Source organism: Eublepharis macularius, chromosome 5, assembly GCF_028583425.1.
Source record: "Eublepharis macularius isolate TG4126 chromosome 5, MPM_Emac_v1.0, whole genome shotgun sequence".
Lineage (NCBI taxonomy): Eukaryota > Metazoa > Chordata > Lepidosauria > Squamata > Eublepharidae > Eublepharis > Eublepharis macularius.
Genome location: NC_072794.1, coordinates 167,262,311 through 167,281,944, shown reverse-complemented (window position 1 = coordinate 167,281,944; position 19,634 = coordinate 167,262,311). Strand labels below are relative to the sequence as shown.

At 45.3% G+C, this 19,634-nt stretch overlaps 1 protein-coding gene across 1 annotated transcript in view; it reads right to left on the bottom strand.

The window, feature by feature from the left end:
• The window catches only part of ZNF512B (zinc finger protein 512B), an 82,857-nt gene that overhangs the window by 21,362 nt on the left and 41,861 nt on the right, over positions 1-19,634 (bottom strand). Inside the window, exons 7-13 of the mRNA XM_054980864.1 lie at positions 19,245-19,316; positions 14,523-14,684; positions 12,011-12,135; positions 9,362-9,454; positions 6,554-6,655; positions 3,975-4,145; positions 2,473-2,664 (exon numbers count right to left, since the gene is read on the bottom strand). Coding sequence (XP_054836839.1) covers positions 2,473-2,664; positions 3,975-4,145; positions 6,554-6,655; positions 9,362-9,454; positions 12,011-12,135; positions 14,523-14,684; positions 19,245-19,316 — 917 coding nt within the window. The remainder of the gene's footprint in view (positions 1-2,472; positions 2,665-3,974; positions 4,146-6,553; positions 6,656-9,361; positions 9,455-12,010; positions 12,136-14,522; positions 14,685-19,244; positions 19,317-19,634) is intronic.

The following is a 19,634-nucleotide window of genomic DNA, read 5'->3' as shown; positions in this document are numbered from 1 at the left end:
TCATGACATTTTCTTGGTAGACTTCTTACGGGGTGGTTTGCCATTGCCTTCCCCAGTCATCTACACTTTACCCCCCAGGAAACTGGGTACTCATTTTACCAACCTCGGAAGGATGGAAGGCTGAGTCAACCTTGAGTGGCTACCTGAACCCAGCTTCCGCCAGGATCGAACTCAGGTCATGGGCAGAGCTTGGGCTGTAGTACTGCAGCTTACCACTCTGCGCCACAGGGCTCTTTATTTCATATTCCTATTTGGGTCCAATTTATAATTTGAATTTGGTTTTAGTTATTACTCCCTATGGGGAAAATGTCCGGGGGACTGGGGGGGGGGTCATTTTTCAAAAATAAAACCTCCACCAACATTGCAGGAAACTGAGTTCTTCCTGTCTATGAAAGAATATCCAAGTTTCAAGAATATTCAACTCAGAGGTCCAATTCCATGGGCTCCCAGCCACTGTTTCCTATGGGAGAAAAATTCCAAAGCTTTCCAGGGCAAAGAAACCTTAACCAAACACACTGGCCAAAAGTCAATTCCAATGCAAGCTGAACCAACAAAGCCCAACACAACCAACGCCAAACCAGAGAATCCCAGCAGAACCAATGTCAGACCAGAGAATCTCAGCTGAACCAAAGTGAAGGAAGAGACACTGTTACGAGACCAACAGAACCGGCGTCACTCAAAGATGCCAGACAGAATACAGGGGCAATGCAAGGTCATCAGAACCAACATCAAACCAGAGAATCCCACCAGAACCAAACTGAAGGGACATTATTGCAAGCCTGACAGAACCAACATCAAACCAGAGAATCCCAGCATCTAACTTAGCAAGCCAGTAATACCAAGGCAACAGACAGACCTGGCAATGGTACATGGCAAGCACTGACACAGAAATACACACAATAATGCTGCTTCCCTCCCCCTCTCCTCCTGTTGCCTGGGAAGCCTGCAAAGGTGGGGAAACAAGCTGCTTCAATCTTTAAAATACGATTCCTGGATATCCCCAAATATACCCGTATAACTCAGTAATATAAATACTGCTTTACCCAAACATATCCAAATATGCCATATATATTTGGATAGACATGAATAATTCCAAATATATATTTTTATGGTATCTATACCCTATTCCCTATTCCCCAGCCAAATCGCCCACTCCTAATCAAACTCTTCTGTTTCAAAAGCCAGCGTAGTGCAGTGGTTAGTATGTCAGATTAAGATCTGAGAAGACCCGGTTCAAATCCTACTCTGGCATGGAATCTGCTGGGTGACCTTGGGCCAGTCGGATACCCTCAGCATAACCTACCTCACAGGGCTGTTCGGGAGATAAAATGGAGGTGAGGAGAACAACATAAGGTGTTTTGGGTCCCCATTTGGAAGTAAGGCTGGGTATAAATTAAGTTAAAATATTAAATTTTGGTATGGACTCTTGAGTCCAAGTATGTGTGTTATGTGCCGTCAAGTCGTTTCCGACCTATGACGACCCTATGAATGAAAGACCTCCAAAACGTTCTCTAACAGACCTACTCAGATCCTGCAAACTGGAGGACGGGGCTTCTTTTATTGAGTCAAGCCATCTCGTTTTGGGTCTTCCTCTTTTCCTGCTGCCTTCCACATTACTGACTTTTCCAAAGAATCTTGTCTTCTCATGATGTGACCAAAGTACGATAGCTTTAGTCTTGTCATTTTAGCTTCTAGGGAGAATTCTGGCTTGATTTGATCTAGTACCCCACTTATTTGTCTTTTTGGCTGTCCATGGTATCCACAAAACTCTCCTCCAGCACCACACTTCAAATGAATCCATTTTCTTCCTGTCAGTTTTCTTTACCGTCCAACTTTCACATCCATACTTGGCAATGGGGAATACCATAGCTTGGATTATCTTGGTTCCCAGAGGGACATCTTTATCTTTAAGGATCTTATCAACTTCTCTCACAGCTGCTCTTCCAAGTCTCAATCTTCTTCTGATTTCTTCATTGCAGTCTCCCTGTTGGTTGATGATTGGGCCAAGGAATAGAAAATCTTGAACAACTTCAATTTCCTCATTGAGCTAATGGTGCCCGTGAATTGATAGAACCTGACCTCTTGGATTGCATGCTGGTGTCCTTTGACCCCAAATTCACAAGCAAAAGCTCCCGACTCCCTTGCTGTTCAGCAGTCTGCAGACATACACACCAGCAATGCACAGTAGAAACATTTTCGGTTTTTCATATTTTCCACTATCTTTCCATAGAAAACTATCCCTTAATAAAAATGCAGCGTTTCCCAAATTAATGACTAACATAATACAGTTAAATTAGGCATTTTCAAAAGGTATCATTTACTTTTTCCAAGTGATTATCTCTTAAAGTCCGTATATGAAACTTCCCACTCTCCCTCTCTTTTACAAGCACGCACAAAACACAGCATTAAACCACATGAGATGTGGTTTATTACCGCCGCCGCCGCCGCCACCCCTCAACTGGAGGCTCATACCCGTTTCGTTTCAGGAACCAAGTCGTCCTTCAGCCTCCGTTTGGTCCAGTCCTTGGCCAGCTCGTCTTCAGCTATCTCCTGCAAATGGAAAACGGCGACTTGGGCAGACGTGCGCCGGATCCTGCCACTGGGGGTCCTCTCGAAATCTTCGATTGGGCTGACTTCAGGCTTTGTTTCAGGGGGTGCAGGAGGCTGAGAAAGGTTTTCAAAGGTGACAGAGAAGAAAAGCAGATCTAATGAGAATTAGGAAACACAATAAACTTTTTGGCGTGGGGGAGTTCAAAGACTCTTATTTGTGTGTGCAGGGCTTTTTTTCAGGGGGGAACGTGGTGGAACGGAGTTCCGGCACCTCTTGAAAATGGCCACATGGCCGGTGGCCCCGCCCCCTGATCTCCAGGCAGAGGGGAGTTTAGATTGCCCTCCGCACCGCCGAGCAGCACGGAGGGCACTCTAAACTCCCCTCTGTCTGGACATCAGGGGGCGGGGCCACCGGCCATGTGACCATTTTCAAGAGGTGCCGGAACTCCGTTAAACTTTAAAAAACTCCCGCCTTGTTCCACCTGACCCAAAGTGACACCACTGTGCAGTCCTGAGTTCCACCACTGAGTTCCACCACCTCTTTTCCCAGAAAAAAAGCCCTGCGTGTATGGCATTTAAGCTACAAGTGACGCCAGACACACATTTTTTAACATGTCGGGGATGCAATGTTAGCTGGGAACTGTAGTTGAAAACAGAATTATGTCCCTAGCGCAGGGAGGCAGAGGAGGGGAAGAGCTTTTGCAAAGACAGTTTGCAAAGACAGAGCAGCGTGGGATTGCTGGGGAAGAGGAACTTTAAAATTGTTTTCTGGTCATCTCAATGCAGAGATGAACTGTCAGCTCTTTCCCTCCACTGCCTCTCTGTGCTAGGGACAGGGTCCTGTATTCCTCTCTCCATTGAGAATGCAAGAAAACAACGTTAAAGTTCCTCTCCCCAGCAATCCTGTGCGGCTGTCTTTGAAAGCCTCTTTCCCTCCCCTGCCTCCCCGTGCTGGGGACATTATGCTGTATTCCACTACAGTTTCCAGGAAATATTGCATCCTTGACACATTAAAATACACATGTCTGGCATCACTTGTAGCTTGGCCCTTAGAGAGAGACCTCAAACCATACAATATGTCAGTCAGATTTCCAGAAAATCGGTCTTTGGGAAGGACTTTTTTTCAATCACTGTACAAAGCTTGCGAGACAGGTGAGCCATACCATGAAAGAAGGGAAGGCCAATCGAGTAAATGTGAGCAAAGGAATTCATTTGCATATTATTGATTTGCATGGTTTGTTTACAGTACAAATCCGAAATCGGAATATATTTGGTGCACGATTAATGCTTGAGAGTGTTTGTTACAGATTGGCTGGGTGCCTGCATACGAAACTGCTCCCCTCAAAATGCAATTGCGGTATAGATTACAAAGCGTCATGCTAATATTGAAGTATTAGCAATAATCGCTTGGGGAAAGATCTCACCGTTGACGGATGCTCCGACCTCACGTGGTAATCGTGCCCAGCTTTGGACTTGTAAATCTTCCCGCAATGGGGACATGTGAAGACGGGCTTTTCCACTTCTGATGGCTGCTTCCCACACCGCTTCTGGTGGTACTGGTACCCCATAAGGCTGGAGAAGGTAGCCATGCACCCCTGAAGATACAAAGCGACAGGAAGGCGAAGTGGTGTGTTTGTCACAAGAATGGAGCATGCAAGCATTTCAATGGTTCTCCACCCCCTCCCTCCTGCTCCTCTCATTTGGGGAAGACAGAGCTACTCTGTTAGTCTCCGGCCAGCAGTCTGACCAATTTGAGGAGACAGAAGAGAGGAAGGATGCTATAGCCCCTTCCTAGTGGCAAGTGCTATCATTGCTAAGAAACATCAAAGCCGTCCCTTGGCCTCCCCTGTTCTGAAATGGCAAGCAACTGATTATGAGCTGGTGCAGCAAGGACAGAAATGGCAGGAGAGAAAAAGCAACAAGCAAACAGCTGAAAGTCTGACTGGTAGATTCCTGCCTGTTAAACAGGCATCAGAGCCCTGACATGGAAAAATAAACAAACAGATAACAAGCCAATTCACTTGATCAGTATGACCCGGGCCCAGAATTTGGTGTTCAGTCATCAGGCTAAAGTTGGGTCTGGGTTTTGCCCCCTCTCTCAACTAATTAATTTATCCTTCTATATAGAAGGCAAGCCGTATTGGCGACGACTCATTTTTTATCCTTGCACAGAAGCATTGCCTATGACTGTGGCTTCAAGACTGCTATACCTGCTTGCTGCTGGGAGGGGGCCCGCCGAATCGACGGCCTAAGCAGCTGTATTGTGGAGATAATGATAACACGGACTTGTTCACTGCTCTGAGTGGGGCACTAACCTGTCTAGAAGAGCTGCTGTAGCATAGTGGTAAAGTGGTCGGGCTGTGAATCAGCACTCTGCTGGTTCGGCTTCCATTCCTGCCATGAGCTCAGCAGGTGGCCTTGGGGAAGCCGCTCCTCTCAGCCCCAGCTCCCCAGCTGAATTGTGGGGATAATAACAACACTGACTTTGTTCACTGCTCTGAGTGGGGCACTAATCTGTCTAGAAGAGCTGCTGTAGCATAGTGGTAAAGTGGTCGGGCTGTGAATCAGCACTCTGCTGGTTCGACTCCCATTCCTGCCATGAGCTCAGCAGGTGGCCTTGGGGAAGCCGCTCCTCTCAGCCCCAGCTCCCCAGCTGAACTGTGGGGATAATAACAACACTGACTCCATTCACCGCTCTGAGCGGGGCACTAATCTGTCCAGAAGGGTGGTATATAAGCACACTGTTGTTGTTATTAAAGACATCTCCTTTCGCAGAACCCCACAGGGATTCTCAGCATTTGTCGCAAATCTGGAACACTTGCTGTTAATGTAAGCAAACATATACACATTTTATTCATATAGCCTATGTGGCTAGTCATATTGGGCAGAAGGCAAGACAGAGGACAGAGTGGCTGGCTTCCCGCAAAATCACACAGCCAAGGGTCCTTGATACTAAAGGCCCACGTGCAGAAGAACGATACTTAACAGGTTTACAGAAAGCACCAGCGAGTGTGTTGGAAGCATCTTGCTGCTTTAAGCCCCCAACCTGGCCCACTCCCCCTGCATCCCCCCCAAAATAGCCCGACATTGGGATGTCTGAAGTAATTGCCTAGATCACGTGGCTGCTGCATCGCCTCTGTCGTGGATCACACTTCCTCTTGCGCCAGCACTTCCATTTGGGCAAAGAGCACTGAAAACCACGGATATTGTGCAAACAAAAGTGGAGGGGCTGTGGCTCCATGGCAGAGCATCTGCTTGGCATGCAGAAGACCTCAGGTTCAATCCCTGGCATCTCCAGTGAAAAGGGCTAGGTCGCAGGTGATGCGAAAGACCTCCACCTGAGACCCCGGAGAGCTGCTGCCAGTCTTTGTAGACAGCGCCGTAGACAGCACTGAACTTGATGGATCAAAGGAGCCAATTTGGTGTAGTGATTAAGACTCCAGGCAGGACTCCAATCTGGAAAGCCAGGTTTGATTCCCCACTCCTCGGCTATACAGCCCGGAAAATCCACAACAACCATCGTTTCCAGCCGTGAAAGCCTTCGACAATACAGTTATGCTAATGACACATTTCCAGTGATGTCAAGGGGCGTGGCATATGCTAATGAGTTATGCTAATGTATTATGCTAATGAATTCCTCCAGCTCTTTTTTTACAAAATGACCCCTGGCTGCAGCCCACATATATGCAAAGGCCCTCGACTCCTTTTGTGAGACGTAAGCGCAGTTTCACCCACAAGGGTCTAAACATGCGAGAGAAGGTTGTGGAAGTCTCAGGCCTGCTCTGGTAGCCCAAAGTGTGTCAACTGGAAACTGCAACCGAGCCAGCTTAATGTAGTGCCCGTGCGCTTTCCCTACACACTGAGTAAACATCTGAGCCTCTACACGTCACTAAGGCAAACTTAACGGCATTGCTGCTGCAATCTTTGCTGGAAATGTCGACTGGTTAGGGAACAACTGTTGGCAAACACCGCGGGAATATTAGCAAAGAGCAAAAACAAATACCTCATTGGGGCATTTGAGTTTTCCCATCTGCTTCAGCACTCTCCTCAGCCTCTCTCGCTCTTCGTGTTCGTTAAGAGGAGCGGCAGCTTCCACAGGAACGGGCTAGAGAGAAGGAACCGAGAGAGGCCGCAAATTAGCTACCCACTTGTCTCTTCCCTGGGCCAATTTCGGGCCTCCCCAAGAGAAGCTCTCAAGAAACTCTCTGTGGATTACACTTGGGCTGGACTGGCAAAATCCCGACTGGGGGACAATGAATGTAACGATGGCCGTTTGTGATACTGCTCAATTAGCTCGGACTGCTCGGAGGGGATTTCTCACTATGAGAATCAGGGGCATCCTAAGGCGCTGACTGGCAGAATATGAGGGAAGGCTTCTCAAGAAGCACTTCATTACACGATGCATGGTTAACCGGGGGAACTCACCGCCACAAGAAGCGATGATTGCCACCAATTTAGGTGATTTTCAAAGGGGATTGGACACTTTCATAGAGAAAAGGTCAGAGACGCGATTCTTCTGAGTGCCCGCTGCCACAGGGTAAGAACAGGGGGTGAGGGTTTGGCCTTCTTCTCTGCTTGTGGGCCACCGTGGGAAACAGAACTGGACTAGATGGGTCTGATTCGGCAGGGAGTATCTTAAGTTCCCATTGATGTATATAAGCCGTGATAGCTTGATGGAACCTCCTTCATTGGGGCAGCGTACTCCACTGAGTAGGGGCAGCATACCCCATGCAGAGACCAAGCATCGAAGGATGGCTACTTCGTTTTTCTTGAGAGCTTCCTAAGAGAAACCTTGTTACACACGATGGACCTTAATTTGTGGCAAGGCTAATCTTATGCACTATATGTCTGCTATGATTTGACAACACTTTCCACCACCGCTTTTCATTTTATGCCTAATCCCAACATGACCCTCTCGTACCTTCTTGTCTCCTGGCTCCTTCCGTTTGCCAAAGATCTATGTATTTATTTATTTATTTATTTCAGATTTGTATTCCGCCCTCCCCGCAAGCGGGCTCAGGGCGGATAACAACATATTAAAAATACAATTAAAAAATTCACATACATTAAAAACAACACATTTAAAACAGGATGGTGGACAGCCTTCACAGGGAGGGTTAAGATTTATACACCCCTTTTTCCAGGGTGGCAGAGGCCCAGCCTCAGCCATATGCCTGGCGGAACAACTCTGTCTTGCAGGCCCAGCGAAAAGATAGTCGGTCCTGCCGTGCCCTGATTTCAGCAGACAGAGCGTTCTACCAGGTGGGAGCCAGGACCGAAAAGGCCCTGGCTCTAGTGGAGGCCAGGCGGGCCTCCTTGGGGCCAGGGACCAACAACAACTGTTTGTCCCAATTGGAGTGTCCTCTGGTGAATATATGGGGAGAGACGGTCCCGTAGATACGCTGGTCCCAGTCCGCACAGGGCCTTATAGGTCAATACCAGAACCTTGAATCTGATCCAGTACTCCACTGGTAACCAATGCAGCTCGCGTAAGAATGGTGTTATATGCGCCTTATTTGGCACTCTCATAATAACATGCGCTGCTGCATTTTGTACCAGCTGTAATCTCCAGGTCAGGCTCAAGGGCAGCCCCGCGTAGAGTGAGTTACAGTAATCTAGCCTAGAGATGACCGTTGCTTGGATCACTGTAGTTAAGTCACATCTACGCGGTGAAAGGAGAGAGGGCTAAACCCTTCGACCTCTGCTTGGTTTTGCTATTAGCAAAAATATTGAGAAAAACTACGGGCAACCCTGGAACGACAGATGCAGAGGAAAAACAAGTACACCAGGGAACCACTTACACAAATATTGTATATTCTGTATACCATATGAAAGTGCAAAAGTGCAATAGTGCAAAGTGTCCAATTATATAAATTCACAATACAAAAATACACAGTATAATCCTATCCAGGACACATATCATTAGAGAGTTTTTGTAGTCCGTACAGTTCATTCCATTCATTTAAAGTGCAAAGTATCTATTTTAATAAAAAGCTGGAGGTGGAGAGTCGTGGAGAGGTGTTGTATCATTCACAGTCCAATAGTTTAAATTAATTCAAAAAACGCCAACGGGGATGTGCAGGCAAATATCATTAACCCGTTTCGTGAGTGGGAAACTCACTTCATCTTGGGCATGAAAAGATTCGGCTTTGCACTATTGCACTTTTGCACTTTCATATGGTATACAGAATATACAATATTTGCATAAGTGGTTCCCTGGTGTACTTGTAACACACTGTAAGTGAATGTGTATTGAATTTTTTATATGGAATTTTTATATGTAATATTATGTGTGTACCCGCTGATTGTAATTTATGTTTACAGTGTGTCCAGTACGAATCGAAAGCTGTCTTTTATTTGAGCAATCACATATCGAAAAGATCAGGGCAACTGCCAACAGAAAACAGCCAAAACTGTGTATTAATTTCCTTTCTGTGCAAGTGTAGGAAAAAAACCACTTCCCGAGAAACCAAACTTTCTTTGCATTTCTTTTTTAAAAACAGATCTTATGGTTGCCAAGTTCTATCTGGACGCACGTGGACAATGCCCGGTAAGATTTTAGAAGCTACAGAGGTTGCTGAAAGGCACTTCCAGTATTTGTGGTGGAGCTTCAAAGCCCTGCTTGCCCTTCTCAAAACTCCCCAAAGGCGAATAAACAAGTAAGAGTTACGGAATATATTGTGCAAAATCCGATAAATTGTGCAAATGTGTCAAATGGATGCCAGATGCAAAGCTCAGCTTTTCGTGGAGGATTTTCATTTTGCTTGAAAAGAAAACGGAGTTCAGAAGGCAAAAGAGCCCCGCCACTAACCTTGTTGACATGTTCAGCCATGGTGTGATAATTCAGTCCTGCTTTGGATTTGAATTGCTTCTTACAGTGCTGACATTTCAAGGCGTCTTGAAGCTGAACAAAGCGAGCCAAGAATCAATGTATTGCAGCGCAGAAGTCTGGACAGTTGCCCCTCGGGGCCAAAACCCAAACCGGGAAGCCATGACAGAGGACGGGAAAGGACAGGCAGGCAATAAACTCAACATTTCAGCACTCACACACCACATATGTATTGCATACACAACACCCCATGTGTACAACTGAAACTATGTATAGCGAATAGGCTAATTGGTAGGAATGTTCCCACTGGCTTGTCTGGGGTCGTTCTATGGCAGAGTTGCAAATTTAGGTTTTTGGAAAGGCAAGGAGGGAATGTCTGGCCTCAATAACAAGATCCCATCTAAAATAACTAGGAGATTCCAATTAAACGCTACGGCTCAAATGTTATCAGGAGCATGAACACCCCCCCCCCCTCCTGCAGTCACTCCATTGGCTGCCCGTTAGTTACCATGCTCAGTTCAAGGTATTACAAGGCTCTTCATGGCCTTGGCCTGGCATACCTACAGGACCGCTTCCCCCCTATGCTCTTCCATGGCAGCTTGGTTCTTCCAAACAGGGTTTCCTGGAGGTGCCGTCAGGCTGCACATGGGAGAAATCAACAGCAGCCCGTACATGGGCTTTCTCTGTGGTGGCCCCTATCCTGTGGAATGGCCTGCCAGAGGAAGTCAGAAGAGCCCCCACCCTCCTGGCTTTCTGCAAATGATGCAAAACCGGATTATTCAAAAAGGCTTTTTACTCAGATAGGAGGGCTGTATTGTAGGGAGGGGATCTCAGATGCTCCGCTAATGAGTTAGGGACAATAGATTTCACCACTATGTTGTGCTGGATTCTTGCTAATACTCTGTCTTTGTGAACTTGTATCTATTTACCCTATGGCTTTGTTTATGGAAATATTCTTGATATTCACTATACTAATCTCCCACTGTGTAATCCACCTTGAGTCTCAGTGAGAAAGGCGGACTATAAATGACATAAATGAATGAATGAATAAGAAGTGCCTTTCTTTCCTGATCCTCAAGTAATCCCCATACATGGGCAGGGATTTCCAGGTCAACAGCCAGTGGCCAATGCACCAAATCCAGTCCCCTGAGGGTGTCACCTGTTCCTGTCAGGGTTGCCAACTCTGTGTTGGGAAATTCCTGGAGATTTGGGGGTGGAGCCTATGGAGTGAGGGATTTGGAGAAGGGAGGATAAACAGCTGGGATGTGATTCCATAACGTCCATCCTCCAAAGCTGCCATTTCCTCCAGAGAGAATTGATCTCTCACTGAGAGTTGTTATAAGTCTGGTAGAACTCCAGGCCCCACTTGGAGGCCGGCAAGCCCAAGTCACTACTACATTCATTCCCTCAACTACCAAGGAAGTGGGTGTGGGGAGGAGATCCCCTTTTAATGAATTTATTCTGTTTAGATACAGCACATTTGCATTACTTTTGTATCTGCTCACCACATCTGCTCTTCTTGGCTTCATTGGCAACCATGCCTTTCCAGGAAAGATTTCTTCACCAACTTTCCCTTCCATTTTCTCTTCTACTCTGTCTTTGGCCAACTGCCACTAACTGACTTCAACGGATTCTTCCCAGCCTTTGAATTTTCAAACTTCCACCAATCAAGTTCCCAGCTTCCCAGCCTTACCAATCGCAGGCCAGCCAAGCATTAACCATTCCTCTTTCGCTTCCAGCCCCCTCCTCCTAGCCTCCTTTTCCCACTGATTTTCCCTCTTTCTTAAATAAGAAAATGGATTGATCCTAAGATGGTCTACTCAGAATCCTACTCAAGCGTGCTCAATGAGGCTTTCTCCCAGGAAACTGTTTTTAGGATTAGATACAGAGGAGTTAATCTCCGTGGTGTAGAGTGGTAAGTCACAGTACTGCAGTCCATCCTCTGCTCACGACCTGAGTTCGATCCCAGCGGAAGCCGGGTTCAGGTAGCTGGTTCAAGGTTGATTCAGCCTTTCATCCTTTCGAGGTCGGAAAAATGAGTACCCAGTTTCCTGGGGGTAAAGTGTAGATGTCTGGGGAAGGCAATGGCAAACCACCCCGTAAAAAGTCTGCCAAGGAAACGTCATGATGCGATGTCCCCCCCATGGGTCAGTAATGACTCGGTGCTTGCACAGGGGACTACCTTTACCTTTTTACCTACAGAGGAGTTAGCCATTAGTCTGTCATTGCAAAATAGTAAAGAGTTCAGTAGAGCCTTTAAGACTAACCAACTTTATTGTAGCACAAGCTTTCGAGAATCACAGCTCTCTTCATCAGATGCATCTGATGAAGAGAGCTGTGGTTCTCAAAAGCTTGTGCTACAGTAAAGTTGATTAGTCTTAAAGGTGCTACTGGACTCTTTACTGTTTTTAGGATTGCAATCTAGTCCTGGTCCTATGGTGTTGTTTATCGGATGTCTTATGCTGCCTAATTTAATTCTTTTTTAAAAAATGTAATCTCTCTCAAGTCTCAGCAGAAAAGCAGTCTATAAATGAAATAAATAAAATATTGTGAAGTTCTCATGTCACAGGTCTGGGAAGAAGTGTATCCATCCCACCCCACCTTCTAATCATTTCTAATACAGCTCCCTACTTTTTGGCAAACTTCCATGTGCTTCTTGAGTCCAAGGACCGTTTTCCGGGTGATCATGCTGCAAGTTGGACAGGCCACTTCTCCTTTCTCGTTGATTGTCCGCTGCCACTGTTCCTCCGGGCTCACTGGAGAACAGGGAAGACAGGCAATAGGTTTATTCCAGAGATACAGAGGGGGAAACCTGCTGACCCATTTATTTATGAAAACAGTGATACCCTCCCCTTTCATTTTAAACTTCACAGCGGCCGATAGAACCTCTCCCAATGCAAACGAAAATCACAGCAGTCTAACAATATGGACAGCAGAATTGATAAAAAAGATCAGAGCACCAGCAATTCCTATCAAAGGAGTCAAGACTAGAGACGGGCACGAACTGGAATACGAACCAAAGTTTGTAACAAACCAGGCCAGTCCGTGGTTCGCAAACCAGCGGTTCGTCAGAGCCCATTTCTGACGAATCGCCAGGAACTTTAGGCTGGTTCGTTTGGTTCGTTTTTGGTTTGTCACTGCAGACAGCCTGGTGCCGATCAATCAATTTCCTAGGCAACATGGACTTCCTGCAGACCTTCTGCTGGCCCGGAAGTGACCTTGTCATGTCTGTACCCCTACATCCATGTCATTGTTCTATGTATTGCTAATGCTGTACCTTGATGTCATGTGGTAAATGCTCTAACCATCACTTTCATTTCTCAAGCATCCTGAGAACACAGCTGTCTTATCTCCTTCCTTTGAAGCTCCCAGAAGCGACCTTGCACTGTCTGAAATGTTACAGTTTAATCTCATGCCTTTTGTCTTGTCTAGGCTGATGTATAAACTCTAGCAGAAATTCCCAGACCATTTCCCGCATAAACCTGTGGTCTAGGTGGGAGGGGGGAAATGATTGGGTACTTAGAGATGTACTTTCTTCAAGTTTCTATTCCTGTCAATGGAGCGTGTACTGCTTAGATGCTTTCTTGCTTCTGAGTAATTCTATGGACATATATATGGAATTTATTGGATTTCTGAATAAAACCATTTAACCAAGAGTTTAGACTTCTTGTTGCAATGGTACAGAGACTTGTCTACCATATCCTGTCACCCATAGCCTGACAGACCTTCTGCTGACCCAGAAGTGATGATTTGCTGTCCTGGATGTGACATTTCCATGAACAAAACGAACTGGTTCGTGAATCGGGCAGCAGAAGGATTCATCACGCTCTTTCAGTCTCACCCCAACTCTGTCCCTGTTTTATATCTTGCTGTCACTTGGACTTTTCCTCCAAGCTATCCTTCCGTGGCTTGTCTGCCACACCAAGCTTTGGTTTTACACTGCCTTGTATACCATCTTGGAACAGCCTTGCAGCTCGGAAGCACGACAAGATAAAAATGCTAAATAATCTCCTGCATGCAATCCTAGCACCTGGAAGCAATAAAGCACAAGCTGGGCGCTAGCCAAGTCAATAGCTCGGCTCCGAACTGTTGTCTGAAAATATATCAACCAGGCAGGGGCTGACTGCCTGCTTTGTGTTTCCACTTGGAGTTTCAGTGAGAAAGGCGGACTATATTGTCTCTCAGCTCTCGCTGGGCATCTGCCTTCCTTGACCTCCTCACCGGAACTGATCTATATTTGTGGCGGAGAAAATCGGAACTCAATCTGCAGTTTAGTTTAAGGGTTTCTTTTTCTTTTTTCTTCTTTTTCACTTGTTTATGTATTGTTAGTGTGTTTTCTCTTTAGAATGTTGTTTTTTATCTTCTATGTTGTCTATAGCTTTTATGTTATTGTTTATAGTTCAAATAAAGAAAAAATCCATTAAAAAAGGTGGACTATAAATAACATAAATGGATAAGCAAATAAATCTGTAGTTTAGTTTAAGGGTTTCTTTTTCTTTTTTCACTTGTTTATGTATTGTTAGTGTGTCTTCTTTTTAGAATGTTGTTTTTTGTCTTCTATGTTGTCTATAGCTTTTATGTTATTGTTTATAGTTTAAATAAAGAAAAACTCAATGAAAAGATGATAGATATACGTAAATGGATAAGCAAATAAATCTGTAGTTTAGTTTAATGGTTTCTTTTTCTTTTTTCTTCTTTTTTCACTTGTTTATGTATTGTTAGTGTCTTCTTTTTAGCATGTTGTTTTTTATCTTCTGTTTGTTGTCTATAGCTTTTATGTTATTGTTTATAGTTTAAATAAAGAAAAATGCCATAAAAAGGTGGACTATAAATAACGTAAACGGTTAAGCAAATAAAGAGCCTCCAGATTCCTTTTCGATTTTGCAACAGCCGATGTATACTGCTTGCTTTTGGAAACCTGAGTTTGCCTATCAACTGCACTTTTCAACAGGGAGCAACAGCCAATTCTGATCTTCCATGTGATACACAAGTTTGCAAACACCGGCGTGTAACATTCACACTGTTACATGTACACTTAAAAATCTTGGGTGCACATTTTAAAAGTTCCAGGAGAGTGACAGAATGCCACAAAAGCCCTGATCTAAACGTTCCCCAAGGCAGGGCCTGGAGGAAAAAGGCCCACCTGTTGACAAAGGAGCGGCTGCAGTCGGCGCTGTCTCCTTTTTGATACTGGACGCCGGCAGTTTCTTTTTCAGCTCTTCATTGTGAACGCTGTTGCTGCTTAAGGCTGCCTCCAGTTTCTTGGCTCGATGGGCTTTCGCCTTGTCCTCGGCTTTTGCCAGCCCTGTAGAGAAGAGCAGAGACTGTGTTCCAATACAGACTAAAGCAAATCAAAAACTTTCTGGCTCCTGAACCAGCAATCATAAAATATAGAAATGTTATTGTTGCAAAAGCATCTCAAAATATAACATTAAATATTTTACAATTTGTAACAGTCAATGTTAAATAATTTTCATCCTAAACTAACCCGATAATATAGTTTATTAATGTCAGCTGATTTAAGAATGAGGCCTGTTAGGATGGAGAGAGGAAATACTCTTAAATTTGTTGGTGTTGTGTGTTGAGAGCCAGTTTGGTGTAGTGGTTAAGAGCACAGGACTCTAATCTGGAGATCTGGGTTTGATTCCCCACTCCTCCGCTTGAAGCCAGCTGGGTGACCTTGAGCTAGTCACAGCTCTCTGGAGCTCTCTCAGGGCCAAGCTACAAGTGACGAATGACACTTGAACAGCAAGTGTATTTCTCCCTATTCACTTGCCCTCCACTCAATCCACTTGCCGTTCAAGTGTCATTCGTCATGTGTAGCTTGGCCCTCAGCCCCACCCACCTCACAGGGTGTTTTGTTGTGGGGATAATAATGACATACTTTGTAAACCGTTCTGAGTGGGCATTAAGTTGTCCCGAAGGGCGGTATATAAATCAAATGTTATTATTATTATTATTACCTGAAAACGTTATGTTGTTATTATATTCTGATAGTCCTTGTAATGCGTATCCTTAAGTTTTTGTACAATTAAGCCTTTGTTCCCCTTTTCCTTTTCTGTACCCCTGTAATTGTTTTAAATTTTTTTTTTAAAAAGAAGCTTTCTGGCAGAGAACTGCTGTAAGTACGGGGGCTGAGACTGAGTTCACAATGAAGGAACCCCTGGAGCGGCTCTCATCTCTCCCGTGCACTCAACTAGGCAATGACTTTAGACCAGTCCCTGCTTCTCAGCGCTCCATTTGCAACCGAGGAACAAAAATACTGATCTACACTACAAGGTTGTTGTAAGATAACAGAGCCACAGCACTTGGAACACTCCAAGGAATTATGTAAGTAGGTTACATGGCTGTAGTATAATGGAATGGATCTCCTTTACTTGTTTTCAGATTTCTGCAATCCAAGCTCTACTACTCAGTTTTATCGGATATTCCATGCGGTTGATTGTATTTAACCTGCTCTCTAGTTTCAGGTAGGTAGCTATGTCAGTCTGCAGTAGAACAGCAGGATTTTCAGGGTGTAAGCTTATGAGAGTCAAAGCGTCATATACAAGACTTCAGAGTCAAAGCTCCCTTCTTCTTGTATCTGAAGAAGGGAACTTTGACTCTCGAAAGTTTATACCCTAAAAATCTTGTTGGTCTCTAAGGTGCCACAGGACTCAAATACTGCTAACCTACACTACATAATTTGCCTTGAGTCTCAGTGAGAAATGCAGACTATAAATAATGTAAATTAATAAATAAGTATAAATATTGTAATTAAGAAAGGTGCTTTTATAAGGGAATAGGACTGTAGTCTATTTCACTAACTATTTCACAATTGTATTGTACTTATTATTGTATCTCACTCTTGTTGCATTTTCTTTTGCTTTTGTGAACCATTCCTAGCACTGTATGTGATATGTGGTATGTGATATCTTAGACTGATTTTTTTTTGCATTGTGTTCTAATTCTGTCATTCTGGTCTTCTTATATTGTTCCCTGTATGCCTTTTTCTGTTTAATTGAATTGTACTTATACTTTGTAAGAGGCCAAAGTGGCGGCACGGGCAGCACAGGCACCGGCTGCAGCCTTCCCCTGACACCCTGCTGGCTGTGGCGGTGGTGGCAGAAGGTCAGCTCCGGCCTTCAGAAGGTAAGTGGGGTTGGGGGAAGGCAGAAGGGGGGCTCAGGGGGGAGATGGGAATCTCACTTTGGTATGCTCCGAATCATTTCGAAGCATACCGAAGCGATTTCTGACAACTGGGTTATTCCGGATCGTTTTCAGATTGTTTTCCCAGATCGTTTTCCCAATTTGGGTAAACCCGAAGCGGGAAAACCAAATATTTCCCCGCTGCACACCCCTAGTCCTAACTGGTGTTGCCAGCTTGAAGCTCAAAGACCCATAGACATCTGACAAATCTGAGAGTGTCTACAAAAACCTTGTACACTGTTAATTTTTTTAAAAAGAGTTTGTGCAAAGACAATTAATCTTTTTGAAGCAGAATCCATTCTAAACTTAAGCTACCTTTTGTGACCCATCCTTGCAGTATTGCAGGCTACTGGCAGTATGGGTCCAGGAGGCGGTGCAGGCTGCACCCCTGGTGTCTGGGAGTGAACAACTGCACTTATATACTTCTAGACAAATTAGTGCCTCACCCAGAGCGGTGAACAAGTTAGTGTTGTTATTATCCCCACAATACAGCTGAGGAGCTGGGGCTGAGAGGAGTGGCTTACCCAAGACCACCTACTGAGCTCATAGCAGTAGTGGGATTTGAACCAGTAGAGTGCTGATTTGCAGCCAAACCACTTAACCTCTGCGCTACAGCAGCTCTCTACTGTAACAGCATCCTCTCACCCAGCAACTGATATGAAGTGGAATACTGCCTCTGGTATGGGCAGGAGTAGATATCCATCCTGAGTAGCAGCCATTGATTGCCCTGTCCTCCATGAATTTGTCCACTCCCCTTTTAAAGTCTTCCAAATTGCCGACCAACACCCCATCCTGTGGCAGTGAGTTCCACAAGCAAACTATGCACTGTTAGTCCCCAATCCTCCACCATCTTCAATGGACGACCCGAGGTTCTACTATTAAGAGAAGGGGAGAAAACCTTCTCCCTGCCCACTCTCTCCACAGAACACATAATTTATAGACCTCTATCACTTCTCCTCTTACTCACCTTTTTTCTAAATTAAATAGCTCTAAATCTCAATATAGCCCTAAAGTTGAATGGGGGATTTAAGCCAGTGTTTGGGATGCTAAGGGAGGTGCTGGCTTTTGGCTGAGCTGTTAGTTGGGGTTTGGGGGAGGCTTCTAGAATGGGTAGTTTGTTTGGGATATGATTCCTATTGCCTCTCCGCTTCTGGTCTTCTCTTGTAATGTCTTCGGACCTATTCTTAGAGTCTCTCTACACGAGCCTGGGCATATGTTCGTCAAGTGTAGGGAGACGCAATGTTAGCCGGGAAGCGCAGTTTTAAAAGACAGAGCCGGAGGAGATCGCTCCTCAGAAGATATGTTAATTTCATCTTCACCTCCCAGAAGGCTCTGTCAGTTTCACCTCTCCAGTCTAAAACTGTGTGGGATGGCAACCGGAGGGCAGCGAGGAATGGAAACGGGCTGGGGCTGCCTTCCAGAGCTGGGCTTGGACCTGGAGAGGTTATAATGGGCTGAAGTTTCCCTTCTGGCGTTTCACAGCCCCCTTCACACAGCTCCAGTGTATAGCAAAGCATTTGTCCTGCCACAGGCTCTGTCTTGTTAAACTACCCTTCATGGCTACCATTGCATCTCCCCACTCGTGTTCTTCATGTGTCAGATGTCTCATATAGAGAGATTCTTAGTCTGAGCAAGATACCCCTGATGCCCTACATATTTCTCTTCCCCATCTTTACCACATCCTTCCTCCAAATCACTGAACGTGGCTCTCCCTTCCTCTACTGTAACCTCACAACAATCCTTTGCAGTATTTTTGGCTCAGGGAAGTTGGCTGGCCCGAGGTCAGCCACTGAGCATCATAGGAGAGTCGGGGTTTGAACCTGGGGCGGATTAAAAAAAAAACACTTCTTCATACACTGTCTAATTAATGTGTGGAACTCACTGCCATAAGATGTAGAGACAGCCACTAGTTTAGCTGGCTTTTCAAGGGGAGTAAAATGCAGGAAGGATAGGTCCAACAAGGGTGATGGGCCCGGATGAGTAAGCAGAACCTCCATGCTCAGAGGCAGTACGCTTCTGACTGCTTGGTCCTGTGCCCTTGTTACTCAGCTTTCTGGGTGACCTCTGTCAGAAACAGGATGCTGGGACACATGGACCAATAGGGCTCTTATTTTCTTAACTCATTCGCATATACCACGCCTCTTGCCATCACCTGAAGTGTGTCATTCGCATAACTGATTTGCATATGTCCCACCCCCTGACATCACCTATCCTGGCTGTTTTGGACCCAATCCTGGCCATTCAGGGCCAAAATTGGGCCCCAAATGGCAAAAAGGGGACCAAAATGGTCAGGATCGGGCTGCTGCTGAGCGGGAGAGTGATCCACCACCCGTCAGAGGCCTGATCCAGGCCACTTTGGCCCCAATCCGGGCCGAAACGGGCCCAAAATGGCTGAGAGTCAGGTGGGCGGGGCCACCTGTCATGTGACCTCTTTGGGGAACTGCCGGAACTGCGTTCCTGTACGTTCCCTCTTAAAATGAGCCCTGTTTTCTTCTAATGTTCCCAATCTTTTGCACGAAATCTCTCAAGTCTGTCCCATGCCCTGTTGGAACCGAGTGTGCATCCCAGAATATTCTGCAACGGGTCTGGTGCAGATGAAACAACACAGGTAGCATTTGCTAAAAACCATCACGCCAGAAGAGTTACAAAGTGAAACTGAAGCAGCCCCCAAGCGTACCTTTCAGTCCAAATGTGCCCGAGATGGACGGCTGCTCCCCCGTAAATTTCTTAGGAGTTTTCTGTTTCCTTCCTAACTCGAAAAGGACAAATCAGAGATAAAAAATGGGTCAAACACCTGCATTGTAAGTTCAGAGCACAACATCTTACCCAAGCTTACCGAAGCCAATTAAGCCAATTTGGAAACAGAGGCATTAATTGGTGTAATTAATTCTGCTTTCTCCAGACACAGAAAGAAACAAAGAACAGAACAGAAACACCTTTTCCTCAGAAAGTTCAATTTAGCCTCTCTCATGGAGTGTTAGATTTCACTGGGCAATGTTTTCAAACTTATCACCAAAACCATAAAGGCTAGAAACTTGCTTTTTAAAAAATACGGAATACTGATTTT